The sequence below is a fragment of the Thunnus albacares genome, chromosome 15 (genome assembly GCF_914725855.1).
Source record: "Thunnus albacares chromosome 15, fThuAlb1.1, whole genome shotgun sequence".
Classification (NCBI taxonomy): Eukaryota; Metazoa; Chordata; class Actinopteri; order Scombriformes; family Scombridae; genus Thunnus; species Thunnus albacares.
In genome coordinates this window covers 28,811,418-28,830,295 of record NC_058120.1, presented here as the reverse complement: position 1 = coordinate 28,830,295, position 18,878 = coordinate 28,811,418, and the positions used below count along the sequence as shown (strand labels likewise).

Genomic DNA, 18,878 nt, shown 5'->3' with positions numbered 1-18,878 from the left:
TCAAAGTGTGACTTGTAGCGACAGTATCGGTCATTTCAGCCAACGTCCGATAACAATATACTGTATGTTTACATTCAAGTGACACAGACCTCTTGTGTCAGTAGGAATTATGATTCTTGTTGTCAACAAAACACTGACAGTCAATGCTGGTTTCATCGGCTCGGGCTGAAAGTAGAAAAAAACAGACTGAAACTAAGGAAAAGCACAATAGGTCCCCTTTACAGACCGACATCTAGAGACTGATTAGCTTCTGCTGATAGGAGCCTCAGATCAGAAAACACTTAAAAAGGATATGTTCAAATTTTTTCAGTTGTGTCTTAAAACCTAAAGCAAATAGGTGTCCATAGTAACAGTGAAAGAGGTTTTCCTCATTGTAATCATTCCTCCTGTTCATACTGGATATTAAAAGATCCTTCAAATGTGCTTTCAATGGAAGTGATGGAGGCCAAAATCCACAGTGACACGGACGATAAAAACATCGACAAAACGTGTTAACTGTGCTGAGAAAGTTCAAAAGTTCAAAAAAGAAAAAGAACAAACTGTTTAAACTGTGTACTGTTGTAAAGTTGTGTTTTATCAAACTGAGGATTGTATTATTTCATCATAGTAGTATTGTAAGGCTGCAAACAACTATTTTTTAATAATAGTTTAATAATCCATTGATTGATCAGCATGTAAAATGTTGATCATTACTCTCTGAAGCCCAAGAGAACATATTCAAATATACATAAAAGCAAATATTCTCATTTGAGAAACTGCATTTTTAAGGTTCACAGTGTTTCCAGTGTGTGTTAAACCAGTCAGGTGTCTGTAATCATTCCTCCTGTTCATACTGGATATTAAAAGATCCTTCAAATGTGCTTTCAATGGAAGTGATGGAGGCCAAAATCCACAGTGTGTCCACACAGTCATTTAAAAGTCTGTGTGAAGCTTCTATTCAGCTTCAGCAGTGTGAGTTAGTCATATCAAGTGGATATCTGACACATTTACCGTCTTTTTAGCATCAAATTCCCTCTTTGTGTTTCCTTGGACAGTGTTTCCCTGTTGAGCTGCAGGTGGAAGTATAGTAACAAAAAGAGGAACTTTGGCACTAAAAAGACTGTAACGTTGAAAGATATCTACTTGATTTGACTCATTTGGACGCTGAAGCTTCATATTAGCTTCAGATAAACTTAAATATATCACTTCCATTGTAAGGTCATTATGAAGGGATCTTCTAATGGTCAGTATGAACAGGAGGAATGATTACAGCAAGAAACACAGGTTTCACTGCTCATTTTGGGCTCCTGACTGTTGTTTTAAGACACACTTGAAAAATTGTCAACCCGTCCTTTTAAAATTGTTGTTCAGGAGAGCAGTTACAAACTATTTTGTCATTTAATTTGAAAGATTTCTGTTTACAGGAGGTATATACTGAGGCTACTTTCCTTTTCGTTATAAGTCTGAATTTATTAGATTGTAGGACAACAACTACTAGTAGCTCTACTGAGCTACCACTGCCACAACTACTACTAACAATTCAATTATTATATATATATATATATATATCATTATTATTTTGTTTCATTAAGCTCAGCAAAAAATATTACTTTGATTAAAATTAAATAAATTAGCTGTGAGCGAGTAAGTGGCAGAAGTAGGTGGGAGGAAATAAAAGAGAGAAATGATTGTGTTCAATTGTGTTGAGTGAAAAAAGAGGGAGAGAGTTTGAGTGTACATTATAGAGAGAGGAGGTGGGGGTGAGGAGGTGGGTGGGGGGGTTGAGTGAGCGAGAGAAAGGGGAGGAGACAGCGGAGAGAGAGAGAGAGAGAGAGAGAGAGAGTGAGAGAGAGTGAATATGACTTTATTCGGGAGTCTGATCACACACGGAGCTCCAGTGAGCGGAGAGGAGGAGGAGAGCAGAGCGACTTCAGCTGTACAGACATCAGATGAGAGACAGAGACAGAGAGAGAGAGAGAGAGGACCTGATGATGAAAACACTCTTCTCTCAAACATACTTCACTCATTTAACCAAACTGTCACAACTCTAACTTTGGCTCCATGCGTCTTTTTTGGCACAAAAAAACCTGCAACTTTCCATCTCCATCCCCAAAGTAAGCTGCTATAAAAACAAACCTCGGGAATATTTAAATTCTTCAGGCTGAAATAGATCAGATATTCACTTCTTGTGAGCATAAACATCACACTTTTAATGGCGCTGTTGGAGCTGAACGCGTATGTTACGGACGTGGTGCTTTACGCGCAAAGCGGTGAAGTCTGCCCAAGAGTTTGACTCTTCTTCTTTGGAAACGCTGTAAAAAAAAAACGCGGGTGTGAAACGTTGAGAAATCTGTTTGCAGTTTGAAGCTTTGTTGCGTTTTAAACTCCCATCGTTCCGTTTTGCCTTCGGTGAAAGTTTTGTGCGTTTATTTAACGTTTCAGGTCAATTTTCAAGACTTTGTATGAGGTGAAATACACTGCGACGCGGATCAGAGACATAGAAGGGATAAAACTGACTCTTTATTATCGGTGTTGCCTTTGAATAAAAGTCCACTTTATGGCTGCTGCGTTATTCCGCACAATAAAGCCAGAGGAAATGTCCTCCCGCTGAACAAACAGCGCTATCAGTCAATCTCTCTCTCTCTCTCTCTCTCTCTCTCTCTCTCTCTCTCTCGAGCGCAGAGGACAGCGCACACACACACACGCACGCGCGCGCGCGCGAACACACATATGCGCACACACACCACACGCAGGCGCTCGCCGACATACCGACACACACTGCCGCCGCCGCCGCCGCCGCTGCTGCTGCTGTATCACACCAATGTCATTGCCGAGCTCGTGCTGCTGAGAGCCGCACGCTCACTGACTGACTGACTGACCGACTGACTGCTCTCCTCCAGGTCCGCTGTTCCCACAGACACCCACCGACCAGGCACACACCAGGAGGAGGATGGCCGGGGACGGGATGCCTTTCTCGGATGGAGAGCCGGCGGCGGTGCCCGCCTAGAGTCCGGAGCTCCTGCACCGGGAAACAACATCAGACAAGACTGTTCCTCTGTCTTTAATCGGTGAAATAATCACCTCTTAGATCCACTGATCCATTGATCCCATTGATTGGTGAGTGGGAGGAAAGAGAAAGGGGGGAGCCCGCGCGCACCGGAGACACCGGGACCATGATCCGGAGCTGCACGGGGGTTATCTGTGAAGGATAGAGCCGCCAAGAAGAAAAGAAAGAAAGAAATAATAAAGGAGAAGGTTTATCATCTTTTCTGCTCGTGCAATATACATTCACTAATCCCGCTCATCTATTGATCCATTGATTGGTGACTGTTTGTTTTGCGCACCGGAGAGACCGGGACCATGATCCGGATTTGCTTGAGAGTTATATCCAAAGGTTAGAGAAGAAAAGAAGAATAAAAAGACAACAAAAAAGAAAGGTTGTTGCTCATCTTCGTTTACTGAATCGATACGTCTATTGATCCCAGTGATCGGTGACTGCTCTGCGTTGGGAGAAAGAACCGGAGGTTAAACTAAGAGGCGGGAGCGCATCGGAGACAGCCGGGACCATGATCAGGATCTTCCCGGATTTCAGCGTCCAGGTGACGGCCTCGGCTGCCGGAGGAGCCGTGGGTGGAGGCGGAGGAGGCGGCGGAGGCGGTGGGATGGTGACCGGACCCCCGGTGGGTAGGGTGCCGGTGCCGGTCCCCGGAGCCACGAACGGGACCCCGCAGAGCGTGCAGGGAATCACCGCCTACCAGCAAAGGTATGTGGGAAGCTGCAGAAAACGACCTGTAGCGTTACTGGTGTGGGATAGAAAATGAGTTTAATGTAAATTTAAGAAAAGTGCGCACATCCACACTGAAGGAAAAACACTTGAATATTCATTTGGTGTGTTTTTTGGTCCTTGAACGTGAGTTTTCAGGGAGATTTTAGTATAATATCCCAAAGATATTTCCTTTTTATTGCACTAAAATCTATCATAAATCTTCTTCATAGTACATTTCTATGTTCAGGTACAGTTGGGCATCTTTAACTCAGTGGACACTTTTTGTTTGATATTGTTTTTAAAGATATTTAGCTATCAGTTGGTATTTTATATCAAAGCTTTCAAAATCATCCATAACCCCAGCGTGCAGCTCCATCAACCTTTATGCGTAAACCTGGATGGAGAGAGTTTAACCGTGATCAGTGAGGGTCTACGCGGGTGAGAAATGTCACAAAATGTGGCCCTTTTTCTCAGTAATTTGCCTTTTTTTTATTTTCAGTTTTTCCCTCTTTATTCTGAAAAGGAAAGTAGCATCTGGTTACTTTTATGCCACGCCAGAGAGGATAAAAATCCAATATCCACATTTCGGTTTTTGGTATTATTAAGCGAGTTGTGCGCACAAGTGTTGTGTGAGAAGAGGCAGAGAAGTGGCGTGTTCAGCAAAGACGGAAAGGATGAGGCGGCAGAGGAGGAATGGCAGAACCGAACAGAGGAGTGAAGTTCAACTATTAAAGCAGAAATAGAGGAGAGAAGTCCGGGTATTTCAGTATGAAAAAAACCCAGCATGAGGTTCTGCTAATTCAGTGGAAACAGAGGAGGTAAATTATAGAAAATAGAGGAATGAGTTATTTCAGTAGAAAAAGAGAAATGTGGGTGTTTTCCAGCTGGTCATGAAGCCGCGGCTCCTCCAGTCCAGCCTGTTTTTTTTTTTTCTGGTGACAATTCACTCCATCCACCCCCCTGTTATTTCCTTATTTCTCCTCCACTCTGAATCTAAATGATTGCCTCCCTGTCCGGACGCTCAGTAGGGTTGTTTTTTCTAATCATCTGGAGCCGTGGGGGGGCCCAAACATACCACACACACACCCACACACACACCCACACACACACACAAACATATTCTCGCCTTATTACCAGAAAACTCTCCGTATTATGAATGTGTGTGTAAAGTCTAAAAGCTATGGGGAGCAAACACGACATAAATCACAGCCGGGGCCTCTCCGAGTGCACTGAGAGCGTCTTAGCCCTCTAAAGCAACAAATACGGAGAGAATAAGGGCCGTATTGTTATTTAAAGCAGGGCTGCTGGTCTCACATACACCCCGGCTGCAGTGGACTGTATGTTTGCATCCATACGGAGAGGTGAGGATTAGACTTTGACGTGTTCTCAGATCATTTCCTCTGACATAAAACCTGCTGGAATTTAACTATGTCATCATCTGGCAGCTGGGGGACCCGACAGAACTCTCTTGAGGACCCTTAAAAGGCCCTCCAGACCCCAGTTTGGGAACACAGGCCTCCGTTTCAAAGCTGAACTTCACCAGGAACGGTTTGATTATTTGCACGCAGATCTCTTAACAGCCGCAGAGCCTCGTTTCATCCGAACGGGACATTTCAAAAAAAAAAAAAAAAAAAAATCTCCCCGTCCGTCCTCAGATCCTGCGTCTTCATCACCCCTCATCGTCTCGCTGCCCCTCTCCCTCTCTCTCTCTCTTTCTCTCTCTATACATAATGTTTCCCCCAACAAACAGCTGGGAGCTAATATGTTTATACATTACGCTCCATTATCCACGTCGCCTCCGTTTGACTGCTCTCAGTAAGCAGAGCTGAGATGGAGAGAGAGAGAGAGAGAGAGAGAGAAAGAGCAGCCAAACCTCATCCGCAAAGAACGGAGAGGGAGCGCTTGTTTTCAGCGCCGCTGGACGAGGGTTAAAATCGAATCAGGAGTGAGCCGGTGCCGTCTCGGCTCAGAGACGCTCACAGTCGGAGCAGAAAAACCACCGACTCCTGTGCTTTGATTTAACCTAAATTTAAATCCCCCAAAAACTCATCTGAGGTGGAGAAAATGTGGTGTGTGATGTCAGTGCAGTTCTGTTGCTGCTGGGGGTCAAACCTGTGACCTTTCAGCTTGTCATGTGACCATAAAAGCCAGCACCTTCCTTGCTTCTGAATTGCACTGTGTGTCTGTTTTCATGGCCGGACGGCGAAGACGGCAACCAGAGAAGCAGCAAAGACCGACGTCGGTTTATTCCCGACTCACTTTGAATGCAAATATTTTTATTTAGCTTCATTTATTTAGAGTGAAATGAATCAGAATTTCTGCAGTAAATCACAGCATCTGCTGTCAAACTGCTGAGCATGATGAGGCAGAAGCACACGTCGATGCCTTTCCTGAATACATAACTACACGTGCGTTGATCGGCGGGCGGCAGCGGCGGGCTCATGACGATCGGGGGCTGGAGGTCACGCTTCTCCTCTCCAGTCTTTATTTTCCACCACAGCACCGCCTGTAACCCCGTGTTTGTGTGGAGAATACCCAGCATGCCTTTGACCTTGACAGGTCATTGGTATAGAGAAGGGAGGCTTTTCAGCTTCCAGGGCTGCAGCCTGGGGGTTAATCACACAGCACACCGATTAGGTTACAATGAATTATACATTAAAAAAAAAGGAGGAATTTAAATGAATGTTGAGGAGAGAAAAAAAAAAAAGAGAGAGAGAGAGAAAGAAGAAGCAGTCGGTAGTTTCTGTTGGAGGATAATGAGCCATCGCTGACGTACAAACATCAAAGCCTGGAGGAAAATATATTTTAGTGGCCTAAAATATAAAAAAGTGAGCAGAATAATTAGATTTCTGGAGATGAAAGGAGGAGTTTTGTTCACATTTAGAAGCTCATAAGAATCCCAAACATGCAGATGCAAACACCAAAACATGAGCGAGGCTTTTTGGAATGTACACACACACACAAAATAAATAAATAAAAAAATAAAAATAACAGCAGTTTAGAAAAGTTAGTTGCTGAATTTGTAATTTGAAGTGAGACATTTGCTGTGATGTGTTTATTGTGACACTGAAGGAAGGAAAGAGGAGAGAGCAGAGGAGAGGAGGGTGTGTGTGTGTGTGTGTGTGTGTGTGTGTGTGTGTGTGTGTGTGTGTGTGTGTGGAGGTGCATAGATCTGATTTACAGGGCAACCATCCAAATAAATCACCCATCACACCCCCCTTTCCCCCCCTCCCCCCTCCCTCCTCGCGCATGCTGGGTGGTGGTTTTTTTTGTGATGGTTAAAAATTGGATAATAAGCCCGCGGTGCAACCTGTAATACAGGAAGAGAGGGAGAATTAAATAAAAAAACAAACACACACACACACACACACACACACAAACTGACTCCAACTGCAACTGAGTGGCGTTGTTGCGCCGGGGCTGGAGAAAATACCGGAGATCTGTGGTGTCCCTTCTTTTTTTTTTCCCTGTGAGCAGCAAAGAGGAGAGAAAAAATGCTCCGAAAAACCACAGAGACTCTGACCGCCGAGCGACGCTCCGCCGCGGGGATTTTAACGGGGATATAGAGACGCTGCAGCGGCGACGAGAATGTAAAGATTTGACGCGCCTGCTTTGCTTTTTTTTTTTCCTCCTCCCGGAGCGCATGCAGGAAATTCCTCTGTAGTGCCAGAACCGAAACGTGTGAAGAGAGAGAGAGAGAGAGAGACAGAGACAGAGAGAGAGGGGAGAGACAGCGGGATCTGAGAGGCATCCACCCCCAGGTTCCCCCTCACTTCGCTCGGCATGCCTCTGCTGCTGCAGCCCGGTCCCTGCCTTCGCCTCCACCGCCCGTTGTTTCCACGCTGAGCAGCAGCAGCGGCAGCAGCGGCGGCGGCGGCGGCGGAGGAGAGAGACAAGCACGAGACGCACGCACAGCACAGCACAGCACAGCACGCACGCACGCTCAAATACACACACTCACACGTTCACACACACACACACACACACACACACGGACATGGCTTTGTCTTAACACACCGACCATGACGCATTGCTGTCAGGGCGCAGCGCACCGCCGCGGCTCCGCGTCCACATAAATCTGAGGGGAGAAAAAAAAAAAGAGCAAAAAAAAAAGAACAGAAAGTAAGAAATCAAATAATTGTTGCAGGAAGATGGCGCCCACCAAGCCGAGCATCCAGCAGGACCCGACGCGGAGAGAACGGTAACGGGGCTTGGATTTTTGTTCCTGCACACACTCCTCTTCCTCCTCTTCCTCCTCCTTCACTGCATGTTTACAGCTGCACACAAGCGGGTTTGAACGAACCGGCAGCCCGGCGGGTTGCCGGCTGTTCCGCGTCGCTTTGCGTTTTTATTGTGAGCCTGGAGGTGTCAGGAGGAACGCTGTTACCCTTTCCAGAGGAGGGTCGAGGTGTACGTGCCCGCGTGCGTGCGTGCGCGCCTGTGTGTGTGTGTGTGTGTGTGTGTGTGAGAGAGAGAGAGAATCAGAGGAGGCTTGTGGCGGGGTAACAGGTCGGTTGGTTGACTGTTCGGGAGAAACAGAGGACAGTCTTTGCTGCTTTGCCTGGTGCCGTCTCACGCCTTTACTTGCTCGTGCGTGTGTATGTGTGTAGCTTGACGTGCACGTGGGCGCGCGTGCAGTTTAGGAAGCCATGCAGTGTGTTGGCTCCAAGCAAGCAAGGTGTGTGTGTGTGTGTGTGTGTGTGTGTGTGTGTGTGAGCGTCGAGGAAAACATGTGCATCCATCGATGACAAACCTGCTCGTGTGTGTTTGTGTGGGCACGAGTACTACTGCTGTACTACTGTGTGTGTGTGTGTGTGTGTGTGTGTGTGGTTCAGAGGAATTAACAGGAAGTTTTTTTTATGTGGAAGGATGTGCGTGGTTTTACCTGTACAGAGCTCCACCTGAGCGTGACCCCAGAGGCTGTGATTTTTAAGGTGGAGGGTCAAGGTTAGGGAATTAAAGGTGGAAATATGAATAATTGTGTTTTCTGGATGAAAAATGTTTTCTGCTCAACTGGTGGATTCATGCACACGATGCTTCCTCACCACAGACACCATCCATCCTGTTCTATTCTATTCTACTCAGTACAGAAGTGACACAGGTTGATTGTTTCCTCACCTGTTGATTTACAGATGACACATGATTCTGTTGTATTCTGTTGTGCTGAATGGTTTATGTTGGACACAATCATCTGGATGGAAATATATAAATATATAAATATATATGTTTGTTTTTCCACCTGGTGATTCAGAGATGACGAGCAATCAGATAACTTTGATTCTTTTCTTTTCATATTTCTTCCTGTTTCGTCTGCATTCGTTATCGACTGGGTGGAAAGTCATTTTTCAAAAATGTAACTTTCACATGTCTCTTCTGCATTTTATTCTATTCTATTCTATTCATTCTGTGGCTTATTATTGTACACAATGGTCACAGGTTGTTGATAGGAATACATATTTATTCACCTGTTGATTTAGAGATAATAAGCACATACACATGATTCTGTTCTATTCTATTCTATTCTATTCTATTCTATTCTATTCTATTCTATTCTATTCTATTCTATTCTAAGGCATATTATTGTACAACACAGGTTGATTGTAGGAATATATATTTCATCACCTGTTGATTGATTTAGAGAGGACACCTGTCTATCATTCTGTTCTATTCTACTGTACACATGCAGCACATCAGACGTGATTTTTTCTGGACATATTTTTTTTATGTTCACCTGTCGATTTAGAGTCACAAGCAGTCAGACAACATCGATTATTATCTACACTTATTTCTTATCTGCATTTGGCATGTTATTGATTTGAAACACATTTCAGCCTGTTATTTCCAGTAGATTTTCTGCATTTTATTCTGCATATTACTGTAAATAAAGGCCACCGGCTCTCGGAGGAGGATCCTTATTACTTCACCTGTTGATTTAGAGATGAAACACAAATATTCTATTCTGTTCTATTCTATTTTATTCTCTTCTTTGGCATATTAGTGTAACTTTTATTTTCTGCTGTTTGGATTCTGTCGCTGCTGGTTTTTAAGTTAAAAACAAGGCTGATGTCTTTATGACAGCATCACTGGATGATGATGATGCAGATTTGTTTGAAGCTGTTGAGTAATTTTTATTTATTCGTTTTAGTCATTTTGTTTGACTTCAGTTTGAGCAGCTGATGTTATTCAGATGGATGGAGGATGATGATGAAATCCACTCTCTCTCTCTCTCTCTCTCTCTCTGTCTCTCTCTCTCTCTCTGTGTGTGTGTTCTTTCCCCTCTTTGTAACCTCGACACTAACATCTATTGTTACAAAGAAAAAGGTGCAGCAGATAATTTTGTTCCAGCTCACTGAGGTCGTCTCTCTGTGCTCGACCGCCCCCCCCCCCCCTCCCCCGCCCTCGCCGGCTCGTCGTGTTGCTGGTTTTATTCCCTCCAGTTTAACAACACAACACCTGCTCTGACAAACCCGTCACTCTGGAGAAACGTTTGACTTACATTTGACTTATTGAGCAAAATCCTTTCGTTCTTTGTTTTTGTCTTTTTAACGCAGCGTCTTTTTAGCCACAGTGTTTCTGCAGGCCTGTAATTCTTTGGAAAGACTCAGACGTGTGTTTGTTTGCGCCAGTAAATCTTGAAACCAGATAAATCTAAGCCACTGTAGGGAGAAAAAAAGGAGGCACCAGAACCAGACAAACAATAGCTGGGATGGTGATGCAGTGACTTTCAGACCTGATTCACATCTGATCATTCGGTCTCGAGTGTGAATATAAGTGCACAGAGTCACATTTCCCGTCTGGATCACAAGACATTTGATAAAAAATCTCTTCATAAATAACAATCCTACAACTATTTTCCTTTTTAGCAGAATGTTTTCCTGCAGCGTGTCAGCAAAGATACTGAAAGCTTTAATAACTTTTCACTTTCTCATCATATCGAGAGCTTTATGCTCCTCTGACACTGTTTTACTGTTAGCCAACGTGAGCTTTGATTTATTCATATTTTGTGAACTAGTTATGTTTCAATACAAACTTTCTCCTCGTTATGAGGCGGCGTTTCCTGAATGAAAGAATGTAAACAGGATTGCAAAGTCAGATTTCAATGTTTACAACAATATAAAATCACATTTATCCCGTTGAATCAAACGGTTGTCCAACTAAAAATCCAACATTGTTTTAAGCTTATACTGCATGTAACATGGAAGGATGATAATGGGTTATATAGTAAACACAGACTGGTTTTTGCTCATCACTCCCACATGATGTTGTGACGGCTCGTCAACAGTCAACCGTTTAAAACCAGTAACCGAACTATAAATCAGCTCCACCAGTAACATCCAGCTACACAGGATAGTGAGAGCAGCTGCTACTGTTAGAGCTCACTGGAAACGTCTTTCTCCAACAGAAATCTTTAAACCTAAACAAGAAGTTCGGCTGTTTGTCAGCGACTTTTAAAACATGATGATGAGAACGATCGAGGTCACGGTTGAAGGAAACAGTCGCTGACGTTTTCCCAACAAACAGCGTGCATGAAGAGAATTTACGGGAACGACATAATTGCTGTTGCTTCACATAATCATGGGATGAAAGATCACATCTGTAGATATGGAAGTAATATTATAAACAAGCAGTAAATCTGAGTCAAACCTGAAAAGCTGTGAAAATATTTTTGTTTGTTCATATTTTAAACATCCAGTTAAGGACCGGCGGGAAAAAGCAGCACTCCCCCCCCCCCCCCCTCCTCCTTCATCACCACCACTGAGGTGCTCTTGAGCAAGGCCCCTTCATCTCAAACCGCTCCAGTGAAGCTGCTCAGTGGGCGGCAGATTAAGACTGTGTGGTTATACTGGGCGGCTTCCAGGCATCAATGTGTGTAACTGTGTGAATGTGATTTAAGGCGTTCCTGCAAAAAACAGAGGCTTCCTCTCAGTGAAACTTCCCTGAATAAATAAAGGATAAAAAAAAAAGATGTGTTTTATTACAGTGTTACACTGTTTATGACTTCGTGTAGATTAAACAGACTACGGCTGCAGTCAGGAGGCGTCGGGTCAACGCAGAGCAGCAGATTAACAGCCGGCTATTTGCATACGTGTCCTGTTTTAAAGAGCAGAGAGCAGGCGGAGGGTCAAAGGTCAAATGTATAGAGCTGAAATTACACTTCGCCGCTGTCCAGCCTTTCACTTTCACAGATTCTGCTACAAAGAGGTTTTTATCCTTTTTTTTTTTTTAATTTGTCTTGAACTGTGAGGAGACAGGAAGTTGTGACCTGACGGGAGGAAGTTGAATCAACGCCGTTGAGGATCAGACTTATTACCTGATATTACTTCGGCCTTTCCTCTCACCTGCTGAGGGTGAAACTCTCTCAGATTGTCTCCGAGGGAATCTTCTTTTAACAGCTCATACAGATGATGAAAGACAGTTTTCTGTCTCTGACTGGTTCCTAAAGGACACGGAGCTCAGAGGCTCGTGTCAGATTTATTCACAAACTGATTTTTGGAGGATAGTTTAGGGGAAATTTCAAAAAAAAAAGCTGACATGTTTTTATAGTTTGAGAATGTGGAGGAGAAGCTGCAGTGACAGCCCAGCGAGGATGCTGTTGCACACAGACGACTTATAATGGTTTCTGTCTGAAACCAGTCCGGATCACAGTAAGAAAATCAAAAACTCTGGCCCTGGCTTTGTGTCATGAAATTGTCTGGTAATTTAGATCAAACGGTTTAAATGTGTTTTTTAGGGTTCAGGAAAGCACTGACAAATGGTGTCATGTTGTAAACAGATGTGTTGGATCAGAAAAGGCTTCGACTGGGCAAAAACAATGAGATCCTGCAACGTGTTCTGCGGTTTACTTTGGAAGACTTGTTTGTCACTACTGAGGATTCACACCAAATAATTTATCAGCCTTGCATGTTGTCAGAAAGATGTCAGAAAGATGTTGGGGACCAGCCAGAACCTCGTGACTGCAAGGTCCTTGAAGTCAGAAAAATAACGACATGTTCTTTTTATCTTCTGCTGGTCCTTTACGCAGCCCCTCAGTTCAGCCTCTGTCTGAAACAGGCTGTTTTAGCTCCTGTCTCTTTAAGGCCCCGCCTCCTGATGAGCCCACTCTGTTCTGATTGGCCAGCTTCCTCCGGCTCCAGAGGATACGTAAACAAACTATAATAGCGGGATTTAATTTCTTTTTCTCGTTCTTTACTCCAAATATAAACTTCTCAGATACATCTGTAGATATACGAGAGGACGATACGAACACGGAACAACCTTAGCAACAAAGAACAACCTTAGCAACAAAGAACAACCTTAGCAACAAAGAACAACCTTAGCAACAAACAACAACCTTAGCAACAAAGATCACCGAACGGACGGCCGTTTGTTGGCGTGTGAACAATCTCGAGGAAGAACATTGCAAACTAAGCGTTCAGCGACTTGCAGGGAGCATTTTTACATACGTTCACCTCAAGTTTTGGAACAGGAAATCACAAAAATAACATGATAAATCCCCTTTAAATGGACTTTGTGGTGAGTTTATGTTGTCAACAATCAGGAGAATAGCTGAGCGTTTTGTGATTCGCTGCTTATATGGTTACGATGTTCAGACGACAAATTACTCGGTTAAAGGAAAAAGGAAAGATCATCTTAATAGTTTAAAGAAACCAACATCACAACACGATGATGTCGCTTTTACTGACGAGTAGCTGAATGTCAAATCTCAGATGTGTCCTTGAACGCACCACGAACAGCTCCTGTTTGTAACAGCGACACGTGATGATGCCTCAACTTTGATAGCGAGAGGAAAAAAAAAAAAAAAAGAAGGTGATTAAATGTTTTATTGTGATGGATTATCTCTCGGTAGCAGGTTTCAAGTCACTGCGAGCTGATTTTCATAGAAATGAACAGAAACCAATGACTGCCTGGAAGGAAGGAAATCAATCTAAAAACTGATGGTTTGTTTAGGCAATAAAGTGTACAAATTTGTAGGTAATTCATCTATTAATTTCTCTCGTCATCCATCCGTCTTCTCCCTCCAACCTTTTTATACTCCCACCATTTACTCCCTGCTTACATCCATCCATCCCTACATTCCCCTCCATTCATCTCTCCATCTGCTCCTCTCCCCCCTCCATCCTGTGTGTGTGTGTGTGTGTATTTCTGCTAAAGGCTGTCAAGCAGCGACGGCGTTTTGGCTGAGCTGCTGTTTGTGGATCTATTTCTGGGGGCATTTCAGCGCCGATAGGCATCTGGAGGAGACCAAATTAATTTCCAGGTAGAGAGAGGGAGAGAGAGAGAGAGAGGAAGTGGGGGTAGAAGGAAGAGGAGGAGGAGGAGGACAGACTTCATAGCCGACTGCACAAGTGCTCCCACTATCAGTACACTACAGCGGCTCTGGAGAGGAGGATGATGGAGAGATGATGGAGAGGAGGACCGGACGAGAGACTGAGAAACGGCAAGGGAGAGAAAACCAGGGGAGAGAGAGAGAGAGAGAGAGACTCAGAGAGGCATTAGAAACAGTAGAAGAAGATAAAAGGAGGAGGTGTTATATGATGAAGGTGGGGATGAAATGGAGTGGAATGAAGGATAGCAGAGTAAAAGAACCAAAAAAGCAAAAAAAAAAAAAAGAAGGAAAGATTTGTATATTTTGTTTAGGAGGGAGACTGATGGAGACATGTGACGTCATTTATTTAAATTTGGTTAACTGCCGACATCTACGAAGGGGCTGCGCTGGCCAAAATAATGACTACATGGACCGTAAGCATGAAGAAACATGCGTGAACACGTCTGTGTATGCAGACACCCGACGTAGAACAAACAGACCAGCATGCAGTTGCAGCATCAAACTAATACGAAGCGTCAGGTGACAAGTTTAAAGCAAAACCTGAATAATAAGAGAGTGGATGCAGATACTTTCATACAGAGTGTGAAGGTTCACTGATTTGGTCCAAGAAGAACAACAGCAGCTGTTGTTTCAGCAAAATGAACCAGATCTCTTCACCCTGATGAAGACCTACAGTACCAGTCAAACGCTTGGACACACTGTCTCTATATATGTTCAATAGGAAGATGTGTTCACACTTTAGACTGTTACTGTATTTTAGAGCGACATGTTCTCTGTAGGGTAATATTCTCATAATCGGTTTAATCTGACTCCTCAAACGCTGAAAAATATGTGTTCTTCTTACTTCTTACTTGTACTTCTTAGAGCCGACGGTGACGTCTTCAAAACCCCCAAAATATTCAGTTCACCATCATGTCCGAGCAGATGTTTGGTATTTAGTATAATAGTAGCTGATGAAACTTTCTATTGAAGGTTCACTGAAGCTGCAGCAGATACTAGTTTAACTCACATATGTCAACAATTAATCTACAATTAATTAATCCAATTTTTTAAAAAGTTTTTGAATAAGGCAACATGTTCTCATTATGAGTGTGATAAGTGATGATAATAAAAAGTAATAATACTTAAGAAATTTTACGTGAAGATAAACAAGTATCAAGAACTTTATGCAAATGTTTTTCATACATACACGAATATTAAATAACTTCATTAATTGTCATACAAATAATTAGAGATCAGGCTCAATATGGGGATCTATATTAACAATGAGGAAGAGGAAACAGTAGAAGAAACGATTTAGAGCGCAGAAACCGAGAGACAAAGAAGGAAAGAAAAGAGGGAAATGAAATGTAGAACAAAAAACGACGAGAACTGAAGAAAAAAAGAGGGAAATGATGTCTGAAGAGCTGAAATATGAGATCAGCAGACAGACGAGTGGATGAGAATCACTCAGCGACCTGATTGGCTCTCACCAGCGGACGACTGTTAGGATGAATCAAACTCACCCGCAGGCTGGATAAGAGCCTCTTAAAGCCTGTGGGAGTGCTTGGTTAGCTTTCCCAGAGGAGGCAGGCGGGTGGGAACACCTGCCTGATAGCCCAAAGCCAGCAGATATGAATGAATGAGTGTTTGTTTGTTTGTTTGTTTCAGGCTGGTTGCTGTCTCAAATCTTTCAGGTGTTTTGTTGATATAGTTTCTGATAAACAGACATGTTAATAAAGTTATTTTCTTTGAATTAATCAGTAGTGTGTGTGTGTGTGTGTGTGTGTGTGTGTGTGTGTGTGACTGGAAAGAAGAGATTTATTTTTGGAGTTTGCAGATTTTGATCATCTAAGATTGTTAACGGGACTCTAGTCGGTTCATCCGAGCGTCTACGAGGCTGTAAGTTTGAGCTAAACGGCTCCCGTAGCCAGGAGCAGCTTTGCATGCTGGGACGTTGACGTCGCTGGCGGCTAGACGGAGAAAGATTCAAGGTCCGACCTGGACTGACAAGCGAGAACCTCGTCTTCTTCTTGATATCTGGGCAGATAGCAGCTTCTTCTTCTTCCTGTGTTCATGTTCTCGCTCCCGCCCCCCCCCCCCAAGACACATCCGACCAATGAGAGCAGAGAACGCTCTCACCTTTCCGCTGTCGGTGATGCATCTCGGGTTTTTCATCCACCGCATCCAGTTCAGAGCAGAACAAACACACAGAGTTATGGTGCAACATCATAAAGCATCATCTGAATATTTTTTACCAGCTGTTTATCAGGAAATATCCTGCAGTGTTACATTGATTACATTACATACATTATATTAATGTGGCAAATGCTTAAGTCCAAAGCAGCTTATGAAACATACGTTCAACACCTGTAAGAGCAAAAGCTAGATGTCATCATCTCTCCCAAACAAAACATGTGTGCTTGAAAAATGTCTTCTGGGCCGCACGTATTGACACAGCGCTTATTAAGAGCATCAGAGGAGGTTTCCTGTTTCCTGTTTCCTGTTTCCTTTTTATATTGATATGTTTGGTGGTTTGAAAGCAGCCACCTGACTTTGTCTGATGGTTGAAATCTGTCCTTTTTGCTCCAGAAACTGGCAAAGAGAGAAAAGCGAGAGAGAGAGAGAGAGAGAGAGAGAGAGAGAACGGATTAACAGGAAGAAAGAAAAAAAGGGGGGGGGGGGGGGGGGCTGGAGCGGCAGAGTGAGAAAGTAAAACTGGGAGAGAAAGTGAGCCTGTGGTGGTGGTAGTGTTGGCGAACTTTCAGAAACAACAGAAAAACCACAAAGCACAAAGTTGGCTTTGTCTCCAAAACACCCTTCCCTCCACCCAACCCCCCCCCTCCCCCTCCCCCTTCCTTCTTCCCTTCCTTCCCAGGGGCGAAATAACACAATAAAATGTCCCATTGCCCCATTCTGATGAGCGAGAGACACAGAGACAGAGAGAGAGAGAGAGGCTGGGATGAGGTTTTGGCAGCCGGTTGGTGGTTTGGTGGTTTTTGTGGAACTGCAAAGTGTTCGAGCTCAGCCAGATCCTGACGTGTTGTTAGGAAACAGCTCGAGATGCTTAAACAGCCAAGAAAAAAAAGAAAAGAAAAGAAAAAAGAAAAAAAAAACGAGTCCTGAAGCTTTAAGTTTTGTTTCAAACATGGAGTCTTTGTGCTGCTTCCATCTGTGATTTCACCAAATTTAGTTTTGTCCAGACATTCATGTAAACACGGTTATCAGAGCGAGGAGAAGAAAAAACCCCCAAAACAGTCCACTGATGTGTCTGCAGATGATGTCTGAATGAAAATTGCTTTCCTTTTTTCCTTTCAAACTGAATTTACATTTGTCTTTGGGAAGGAAAATGCATAGAAAATGTCTCTGGCCAGGCAATTGAGCCTCCGCAGCAGCAGCAGCAGCAGCAGCAGCAGCAGTTTGTACGTTTGTTACCAAATAACAATGTGTAAATTTCCGGCGCGCCGCCGCTCTGACACGGACTCTGCTTTCGTCCCAGATGGAGAAAATGTATGAAAATGTAAATGATGCTGCACATGGCTGAAGCATTTTTTCAAGGCGCACAAACATGTTGTTGTTCTTGGTTTTTACATAAACAAATGCAGTTTTTTTGTGTGTGTGTGTGTGTGTGTGTGTGTTTGTTATAAAGCAGCGATGTTCTGACCTACATCCAATTTTCAAAAGCCCGAGACTGTCTGGTCGCTTCTTATAACTTTATATTTACAAGTAGAAGAAGTTTTACAATGAATGAATGATGATAAAAAAAACAAACTAGTCTCTAACTTTCAGCAGCTCTACATACATTTTTCTAAGCATCCTTTTAAAACATTTAAGTTGTATAAAGTTGCCGTCTGACCACCTGCTCTGATCCTCCTCCTCCTCCTCCTCCTCCTCCTCCTCCTCCTCCTCCTCCTCCTCCTCCCGGTACAGATAGGGATGGAGAGAACACCCTGAACTGTTTTTTTTTTTATTTACAAGGACAAATGTGCCCATATTGTGTTGCTGAAAACACCAAATTTAGATGGATGATAGAGACTCGGTAACCAAGGTTAAGCAACACCCAGCGTGCAACACTTTTCAGAATTGATCCTCTGTGGACTAAAAGTTGCTCCAGTGTTTCACTGCTCGTGTTTACTTCTGTTGGACACATCTGGATTATTTCTGATTCAGAAGTTTGAGGCGATTGTGTTGATTTATTTGTTCAAAACTTTAATTCACGTACGAGTGAACTTCTGCTCCGTGTGACATCATTCGAAACAGAAACAGAAGTTCAGCTCAGTTCTAGTCTTTATTAATTCATTCTGTTAGTTGATTGGTTTATAAAATGTCAGAAAATGATGAAAAATGTTGATGATGCAACTTAAAATGTTTTCTTTTGTCCCGACCAACAGTCCACAACACAGATGCTCAGTTTCCTACCACAGACTGAAGGAATTAAAAAATATTCACATTTAAGAAGCTCCTTTCCTCTCTTCTCCTCTTCCTCTCCTCTCTTCTTCTTTCCTCTCTTCTCTTCTGATCTCCTCTCTTCTCCTCTCCTGTCTCTTCCTCTCCTCTTCCTCTCCTCTCCTCTTCTCTCCTCTTCTCCTCTCTTCCTCTCCTCTCTTCCTCTCCTCTCTTCCTCTCCTCTCTTCTCTTCTCCTCTCCTCTTCCTCTTCCTCTCTTCCTCTCGTAGACAGAGGATGTAATCAGCTCAGACCTGCTGACTCTGCAGCTTCCCACCTCAGGACCAATATCTACCTGTCCTTGAAAACACACACTTCAATTATACTACACCTTAGATTGGTTAAACACACACACACACACACACACACACACACACACACA

The 18,878-nt window shown here is 43.5% G+C and overlaps 1 protein-coding gene across 2 annotated transcripts in view; it reads left to right on the top strand.

Moving 5' to 3' along the window:
* LOC122998234 (neuronal PAS domain-containing protein 3) overlaps positions 1-18,878 on the top strand; it is a 370,534-nt gene that overhangs the window by 11,054 nt on the left and 340,602 nt on the right. The window contains exons 2-3 of one of the 2 annotated variants that reach the window (XM_044375006.1): positions 2,880-3,373; positions 3,465-3,742. In XM_044375006.1, the coding sequence (XP_044230941.1) occupies positions 3,546-3,742 (197 nt within the window). In that variant the 5' untranslated portion in view covers positions 2,880-3,373; positions 3,465-3,545. Of the gene's footprint in view, positions 1-2,879; positions 3,374-3,464; positions 3,743-7,686; positions 7,947-18,878 lie in introns of those variants that run through there. The other variant, XM_044375007.1, reaches the window with a different exon arrangement.